Source organism: Canis lupus, chromosome 21, assembly GCF_048164855.1.
Source record: "Canis lupus baileyi chromosome 21, mCanLup2.hap1, whole genome shotgun sequence".
Lineage (NCBI taxonomy): Eukaryota > Metazoa > Chordata > Mammalia > Carnivora > Canidae > Canis > Canis lupus.
In genome coordinates this window covers 18,900,244-18,909,834 of record NC_132858.1, presented here as the reverse complement: position 1 = coordinate 18,909,834, position 9,591 = coordinate 18,900,244, and the positions used below count along the sequence as shown (strand labels likewise).

The 9,591-nt window shown below is 37.8% G+C and overlaps 1 protein-coding gene across 1 annotated transcript; it reads left to right on the top strand.

The window, feature by feature from the left end:
- The first annotated feature begins 2,040 nt into the window (after positions 1-2,040).
- On the top strand, positions 2,041-3,000 carry LOC140613461 (olfactory receptor 5A2-like). Its single transcript, XM_072791978.1, has one exon. It carries the CDS (start codon positions 2,041-2,043, stop codon positions 2,998-3,000), a length of 960 nt encoding a protein of 319 aa, XP_072648079.1.
- Positions 3,001-9,591: the final 6,591 nt, after the last annotated feature.

Below are 9,591 nucleotides of genomic sequence, written 5' to 3'. Positions count from 1 at the left end.
CTAACCAACATTTCCCCATTCCTGCCCAGCCCCCCAACCTCCATTTTACTCTCTACTTTTATGAGTTTGACTCTTTTATTCCACATATAAGTGAGATAATGCAGAGTTTATCCTTCTGTGTCTGGCTTATTTCACTTAGCATAAAGTCCTTCAGGTTCATCCACGTCTTGGCAAATGACAAGATTTCCTACTTTTTTATGGCTGAATACTATTCCATCCCCCCTCCTCTCTCTCATCAATGGTCTGTCATCATTGTCATCACCACCTCTATCATCATCATCACCATCATCTGTCTGAAATTTTCTTTACCCATTCACCTATCAATGGACATTTAGGTTAGAAACAATCTGGACTATTGTGAATAATGCCACAATAAACGTGGAAGTGAAACTATCTCTTCAAGATATTGACTTCATTTTCTTTGGATAAATACCCAGAAGTAGGATTGCTGAATCACACAGTAGTTCTATTTTTAATTTTTTGAGGAATCTCCATAGTGTTTGTCATAATGAGTGCACCAATTTACATTCCCACCAAGAGAGTACAACACTCTTCTCTGTAACCTCGCCAACACTTATCTTTTGTCTTTTTATTAATAGCCATCCTGACAGATCTGAGGTGATAACTCATTGTGGTTTTGATTTGTATTTCCTCGATGATTAGTGCTGTTGTGCACCTCTTCATGTAGAACAGTTTTTAATATGATGAATGATAGAGAAAGACTATCTGATAGTAGCAATTGGTTGCAAACATGCATGGGTAGTCAAATTCCATAAAATGATAAAATGTTAGCAACTTTAATTACATCAGTGTCAGCCTGTCTTTTTTTTATGATCTTATTTATTTATTTGAGAGAGAGAGAGAGAGAGAGAGCAGGGGGAGATGCAGAGGGAGAAGCAGACTCTCTGCTGAGCAGGGAGCCTGATGTGGAGCTCGATCCCAGGACTCTGGGATCATGACCTGAGCCGAAGGGAGATGCTCAACCAATGGAGCCACCTACGTGCCCCAGCCACCTTGTCTTTCTTAATGAAAAATGCACATGGTCTTCTCTCTTAAAAATGATAACCTGGTCTGGCCTGATGATATCAAGGTTGTCCAAGGTCATCCGTAAATATTATCCTTAAATATCTAATGGACCCTTTCCAGGTTTCCTTGCTCAGAAAATACTGGTTTCTGCTTGTTCTTGACTACCACGGTTCATCCAATTTCAGTCAACGTTGGTATTGTTCTACCATTCCCCCAACCATGGAGATATTATTCCCAGCTCTTCTATCCCATAATAATGCTGATTGTGATCATGCAAGTTTTTATCTTTTTATGCATTTTATGCAATTCCTACATAAAAACTTATTACATAATTAGAAAAATTTTCTAGTTCTAAGCATGTATGTCTATGTGTGTGTGTATATATATATATATATATATATATATATATATTCTGTATATTTTTTCTTTTAGTTTTGTAACCTGATAGTATGGATTATTTTATTATGAGTTGGTCAAAATGCAATATGTCAAATATTGTAGCTTGTTGTGTTTTGCTCCTTTCCCAGATTCTTATACTAAAGAGATATAAAATATAAGATTCCTTGTGTTTGTTAACCTGGGTTTATATTTTCAAGTCATAAAGTCTAAAAAGCCATAAACCTAAAGCAACCTGGATACTCAGCTGATTTAACCTTCCCATTTTTTCAGTTGAGAAAATGAGAATCTGGAGAGGCAAAGTCAGTTTTCCACAGTCCCCAGGGAGTCAGGAATGGAGCTGAGGACAAAACCCGATTATTGGCTACCAGTTACTCTTTACTACCTTAGAGAGACCTTCTCCTAATCAACAAAATCTATGGCATAGAGATTTTAAATAGTGCCAAGAGATTATCATGGGCAGACTTCCTCAAAGAAGAAGAAACAGCTAGCAGGTGGCTGTGATGTTGACTTGGTGTTAATTGTTTATATGATTTTCCAGGAAATATCCACTCATAATAACAAACACAATCTAACTGATCACAGGATTGTTTCTTCCTTAATGCAGGAAGTAGGTCTATGGTTGCAGGAAAGAACAACACAATTGTGATGAAATTCAGCCTCCTGGGATTTTCAGATCATCCTCAAATGAAGCTTTTCCTTTTCGAGTTGCTTCTGGGGATTTATCTCTTGACACTAGCCTGGAACCTGAGTCTCATTGTCCTCATCAGGATGGACTGCCACCTGCACACGCCCATGTACTTCTTCCTCAGTAACCTATCCTTCCTAGATATCTGCTATGTGTCCTCCACAACTCCCAAGATGCTCTCTGACATCATCACAGGGCAGAAAACCATTTCCTTTGTTGGCTGTGCCACTCAGTACTTTGTGTTCTGTGGAATGGGGCTGACTGAATGCTTTCTTTTGGCAGCCATGGCATATGACCGCTATGCTGCAATCTGCAACCCATTGCTCTACACAGCCCTCATTTCCCACACCCTTTGTTTAAAGATGGTGGTTGGTGCCTATGCAGGTGGATTCCTCAGTTCTTTGATTGAAACATACTCTGTCTACAAGCATGATTTCTGTGAGCCCAACATGATTGCCCACTTCTTCTGTGACCTTCCTCCCGTTCTGGTTCTATCATGCTCTGATATCTTTACCAGCCAGGTGGTGAACTTCATTGTGGGTGTTGTTGTTGGAATGGTGTCTGTCCTTGTGATCCTCATCTCTTATGGTTATATTGTTGCTGCTGTCCTAAAGACCAGCTCAGCTAAAGGTAGGACCAAAGCCTTCAGCACCTGTGCCTCTCACCTGACTTCTGTGACTCTTTTCTATGGTTCTGGTCTCTTTATGTACATGCGACCTAGTTCTAGCTACTCCCTAAACCGGGACAAGGTGGTGTCCATATTCTATGCTCTGGTGATCCCTATGGTGAATCCTATCATCTACAGTTTTAGGAATAAGGAGATTAAAAATGCCATGAAGAAAGCTATGCAGAAGGATCACGTGCTTTCTCACGGGCCTTTGTTTTTCTGATCCTGAGGTAATGTTTACAAAGAGGCTGTGAGATGGGTCAGTTGTGCAGATTTTCATGCAGTTTTGGACTAGTTGATCTACACAATGATTTGTGTTGACTAGACTTTTCTCTCCTTTCCAATATTCCCCTAACTAGTTTACTTATTGGTTATCTAGAAAACAGTTTGGCTATTATTGGTTTCTAGAATGAATAGCATTGCATATACTGAGATTATAAATGCTCAACTTAGCGGACTTCACCATAACAAAGACTGAATGACCAGGAACAACAAAGTAGAGTTTGTGTCTGTAGGAAGAAAACATTGAAAAAAAAAGTTAGTAGAGCATTCGTGATAATGATTTTTAAGATAGGTAGGAATATATAGCATAATAACCTGAGGAGGGGGACACTTTTTCTAAAAAACAGTTGCTTTTCCCTCTTATGAAGTTCTAACATGGCACATGAACACCACAAGGCAGACACCCTCTCCTATTTGGGAATCTAACTCTCAGTGAGCCACTGTGACTGATGAGGGGAGAGTACTGATTCTTTAAATATGGTAGGGCAAGAAAGAGATAAAAAACTTCTGATTAGGGCCTTAATGACTAAACAATCTTATGGCTAATTCAATCAGCTACAGAAAAGAGTCACTACAATGAGTTAAATAAAACCAGGGATTTGTCATTTAATCTGAAGTAACTGCTCTCTAGCCAATTCTCAAAGTTTCTCAGGAATCTATAGAAGAGGAGTGTATCTTCATTTGGGGGAAAGTTTCTATGTTTTCACCAATTTTGTGATAAGTTCTAGAATGGAATTTAGCCTAGAATTGAAGAGAGTGATTTTTTTTCTCTTCCCTACTATCACAGAACTTGTTATAAGTCCTTAAACCAGCAGTAAACAACTGGGATACTTTTATTCAGCTTTGACTGCTCTTGGTTGGCCATAAATGAATAAATAAAGTATCTACCTGTGTGTCCTTGGACAAGTTATTTGGGCTCTGTGTGCCTTAGTGCCTTATCTGTAAAATAGAAATAATAATAGTAATTCTCTAATAGGCTTATTGTGAAAAATTAAATGACTCAATATATACATGCACTGAGAATAGTGCTGGTGAATAGCAAAGGTTCAAGAAGTGAGTATTATTATTATTATTATTATTATTATATATTTATTTATCACTATTTGACAAAGAAATAGAAGACATTTCCTTCGTTTGGTAAAAAAAAATATATATATATATGATCTTGTAATATCTTTGATGCATTGGAAAGTGGGATGGCAGAGACTAGAGCAAAAGCTGTTAAAGAGTATTCATTAGCTATTCTTAAGTCATTAGAGCTGCAGTTATTAATCTCATGTCTGCCTCTTTGTAGGTAGGTGGCCTTATGGAAGTTACTTACAAGCTCCATTTTTCTCACTTGTACATTGAAGGTAATACTTGTATTTACCTCATGGAATTGATACAACCATTAAGTGAGGATATGCATGAAAAGAGCTTAGCTTAGTGCCTGTTATATGGTACTACTTAATAAATAAATGTTGGCTCATATTACTAGTCAATTTCATATAAATCAAGAGAAATCCAGGTTAATGTGCAAAAAGAGGCAAATCAGGTAGCTTTGGGATAGCCACTCAACCTGGGACATAATCGTTTCAATAAAAAGACATGCCTGTTCCTCTCACCTAAGAGTCATTAGGAAAATATTACATTCACAGAAGTGGCCGCACATAGAAATGCTACAATTATGCCAACTCTATCAGCCACCTGGACACCCCGCCTTTCCTTGTAGCCCGTTTTCCACGTCCCCCTTTCCTTATCTGTACTCCAGTTCACCAAGCTCTTATCTTTCTATTTACTTTTGGTAGCTAATCTTAAATTCTCCTAATGCTAAAAGTCATTGAAACAAAACAAAGCAAACAAACAAACAAATAAAGGAAAATATTCTTCATGCTTTGGACTTACAAGGAGCTGTCATTGGTCTATTATCATTTCTATATTTTATGGAACACACATTTTGGATATAAGAACTTTGGGAAAATATGTCTTGTTCAACCATATACATGTTCACTGCTAGTAGAAATTTTTTCCTTGCATTGAGAAAATATAATATACCTTTTTAGTTTATCCAACTCCCAAAGAGAAAGTAATGCTCGTTAATAATTGTTAAATATAGTGCATATGGTGGGATTTGCTCATGAGGCTTGAATAAAGCAAAAATGATCTGGGATTTATAATAAGCCACATCTTAAATAAAATTTCCTAAATAACTGCATTTATTATGGGGCATATAAATAGATATACATTAAACAATATTCTTGACGCTAAAAGAATCATATGTTTTATAGTTCTTTGAAGGAAAAAAAGGTACAGCTGTCCTGGGGAGGTGGGCAGCTAGCTAGCTGGAGAGGAATTCATTTTAGTAAAATTAGGACAATCCAGGGTGTGTCACTCATCTTCACAACCTCTGAAGATTTTTTTCAGTTGGACTGAAGTTACCAAGCTCAGAATAGCTAATGGCATAAGCCAGATGCCATTTTTAGTTTTCATGGAAGAATAAAACTGCCAAGCTTGTATTTGTGCTAGTGGCACGATTCTCTGACTTGCTGAGGAAACCACATCGAAATACAAATTACAATTGAAAATCTATTTGGAGAGAAAGTGGGCAATGTGTGTCAGTGCCTGTTGTGCCCAACTGCAGAGTCCAGACAGCTGAGGCACTGGGCCAGGGCACTGACACTTTTTCTCCCCAAGTATTTGTCTTCCTCTCTTCTAAGGGACCATCTTCGCATCTAATCACTACATTCACAGATCAATTAATAGACAGATTTTCCTTCTTTGGTTGTAAGAAACATTTTGGTCTCTAAAATACCTCCGTTACACATTTTATTGAACATGATCTGATTTTGTGGTTTAATTTTTAGAGTTTTCAGAAACCTGGTTATTGTCCATATATACCACCCACATTCCCCTAATTTTTTGGTAGGTTTATATGATTAAATGCTCTCTTTCTCACTCATTTACATACTTAGGAATTAGTGACTGATGCATTAAATGGGTTCTTTTTTTTTTAAGTTTCCTTTATTTATTCATAGAGACACAGAGAAGAGAGGCAGAGATGAGGCAGAGGGAGAAGCAGGCTCCCTATGGGGAGCCCAAGCAGGACTTAATCCCAGGACCCTGGGATCACGACCTAGCCAAAGGCAGACACTTAACCACTGAGTTACCCAGGTGTTCCCATTAAATGGGTTCTGATGAGATTTAAAATTTTTTCCCTAAAGATGAATAGTTTCATGTTTCTAGTCATAAATCTAGAGAAACCCAGAGCTTACCTATTCTGTGATCATCCACATAAATGAGGAAACACTTGCAATTAATTTCCCTGCGTGCTCAGATAACTGATTCGGATCTCTCTGACCTACAACTGATCAGGGAAAGCCTAAATGCCTTGCATATATGAAGATATGCCATGTGTTCCAGCATTCTCCTATAGGCCTGATCTGCGATGATCATCTTTGAATTCTTGGTGGGTCTCCTTGTCTGTAACATCTCCTAAATAACTGGGGAAGATAAACCAACTGTTGCTATGTGACCTTTGCTGCTTTTATTCCATCCTCACTCTTCTCATGCTTTTCTTTTCCCATCTAATGCTGGCCAAGATATTCTATGTGCAATACTTCTGTGCATCTGTCCAAGGATGAAATTCCCCACCTTCCCCCAAGTAAAGAAATAGCCATAGTAAGCTCTTGTACTCATGGCTCACAACTTTTATTGAATGGATATCGTACCATCTTCCTTCAGTGTTGCCATCCTAGATGAAAGACAGACCAACCTCCCACTTTAGTGGGACCACACTCTAGAAATAGGCAGGCATCGTGGACCCAGGGAGACACCATGGAAAAACAGGCTTCATTTCTCTCTCTGAAAACAAAATTTTTCTGAAATAGTGTCAGGTGTAAGATGGGACTTAAATGCAACATAGGTAGAAAAACTGGCATGTGTAAAAATATCACATTGATATTGTATGAAATATTCTTGTTCTAATAAAACCTCTTTCTTATGCAAAGGAAGGCTGGGTGGTTTTCATCTTAAGAAATGCTTAAGGAACAAAATTATTGATGTACATGGACCAGAGGGAGGAATCCCTATATTAGACATTCACTGAAACTCACAGATCATTTTTGAGCACCCCAAAGCTAAGCAAGAACCCTGGCAGGAATCATCTCACTCTTCCATTTGACCCTCAGTCTAGAATGCAATTGGAAATAAGTCCTGTGGCTGAGTTACAGCTGAGAGTTGTCCATAAACCTTATCAAAAAGAGGTAGGTTCTGAGAAGTCCTGCATCTCAGGGCATTTACCTGTCCAATCTTTCCTTTAATCATTTCATGCATCCTGTTGCAGATACTCTTTATGATTTGCTGTATTATCTGTACTGTCTGGTCTAGATGCCACTTTTTTCTTGCATTCCCTCTTTGTACCAGAAGGTAAACCAGAGGGTTTAACACTTATCACGTCTGTAGGTTTCAGATCTATGAAGGTTCTTGAATTGTTTTTCATATTGTCATCTCTGGCAGGTTTTCAACAGAAGGCCATGCATGAGATTTTCCAGTATTAGCTAGTTAAGCATCTTTGATGAAGACACTGGTCTTCTTTTCTTAAAGATTTTATTTATTTGAGAGAGAAAGAGTGAGCAAGCCATCAAGTCACGTCAAGTGGCAAGATTTCCTTCTTTCTCATGGCTAAATTATTATATTAATAGGACCCTCCACGTTCCATCATGTGAATAATGCCTGACACACTGTATGTGCTTAATATTGTTCAGACAGTTAACCTTAGTATGTTAGTATGTTAGTACAAATCTTTTTGGTTCTTTTTATCCTGCCCCCCACTGCGTTATTCCGTTTGGGAGTCTTATCACACTTTAATATAAGAGAGGCATTCATCGAAATCCTAGGGACTTCAAATTTGGCCTAACTCAAGAGGATGCCAGGGGATTTCTAGTTCACCATTAAAGTGGCGCAGTCCTGTGGTCACAGCTGAGACGTTGATTTCTGGCCACTCTTACCCAGTTTTAACTGCATTTGCATTCTGTTAAGGTTGTATTCTCAAGGTGACATCATATTAAATACTCTTAGCCTATCCATGCCTTGGATAGCAACATACATTTACTTGTTTCTTTTAGAAAGAATTGGTCTCATCGTGCAATTAAAATTGAGACTCAGTAGGTCTTGTTCTACAAATCAATTAAAACGTAGTGAAATGATTTCTTTTGGATCTTGTGTGTGGGATACAGAATTCCTGTTTTTCGGTCAACTCTGACATACTGACATTTTAAAAATTATGGTCTAATTATAGTTTTGGAATGAAAGCAAAATGTGATTTTACCGTATCTTCCCTATACATATATATTTATATATTTTGGTTGCTCAGATATAAGGCCTTAACATTAAGGCCTATAATGTTGACATTAAAAAAATGTGGTTGTAACAGTAGGCTGTAGACATTAGTAAAGCAACAGTATAAGCTAATTACCTTTTTATGAGTAGAGGTGCTGAATAGAAATTATGATAAAAATGAATATAATTAAAAATATATAAACATATAAACAAAAATTTCACATCAAAGGTAATAAAGGAAAATTAAAACAATTTTTTTACCTAGTGAAATATCAGTAAAAAACCAAATATCAGTAAAAAACCTAATGAAATATCAGTAAAAAATCAAATATTAAAATAATTTTTAAATTACATTATCTGAATCCTAGGGATAATGCAATGAACAATGGTATAGAGTCAATTGTTTCTATTAAAAATGCAAAATTGCTTAAGAAATTTGGGGCACCTGGCTGGCTCAGTCAGTGGTGTCCGACTCTTGATTTCAGCTCAGGTCTTCATCTCAGGATGGTGAGCTCAAGCCTGGCACTGGGTGCCAGGACTGGAGTCTACTAAAGAAAAAAAGAAAAGAAATTTGAAAACACAGCTGATATATGTGGGTAAACATAATGGGCTGAATCTGTACATTTGCCTTTACTCCTTAGAGCCTTCCTAAAATGACAAAAAAGTTTTTTTTTTTTAACCCATAAAATCACTATAATATGAATACCAGGAGAGAGGACAACAGAAGGTGGAACCTGGAAAGTAGATATATGAGGAATAAACAACTCAGATTCAGGAAATCAGGAAGCGGGTGGCTCAGTCAGTGAAGCTTCTGACTTTGGCACAGGTCATGATCCCAGGGTCCTGGGATCAAGAGCTGGGCTCCCTGCTTAGTGAGGAATTTGCTTCTTCCTCTGCCCCTCCCCCTGCTTGGGCTCTCTCTGTCACATGTTCTCTGTTTCAAATAAATAAAATCTTAAAAAGAGAGAGAGAAACAGGAAGTTATCTGTCCTGGATAGATGGGGCAGGAAAGCCAAGAAGCAAATTGATTTCAATTGCACAACCCTCCTACCATCAAGAATTGTAGGCACTAGGCATCTGTATAGTGGGTGGGGCTTAAAACTGGAGATTTGATTGAAAATCTATTAGGGGTAACTAGACTTCTAGACCAACCCATCCCTTTCCTCTTGCATACAAGAAACTCCACCATCCCCATCATTCCTCCTTCCCTGTAGTA

Coding starts and splice junctions, on each gene's coding strand:
- LOC140613461 (XM_072791978.1), top strand. CDS start 2,041: ATGGTTGCAGGAAAGAACAACACAATTGTGATGAAATTCAGCCTCCTG.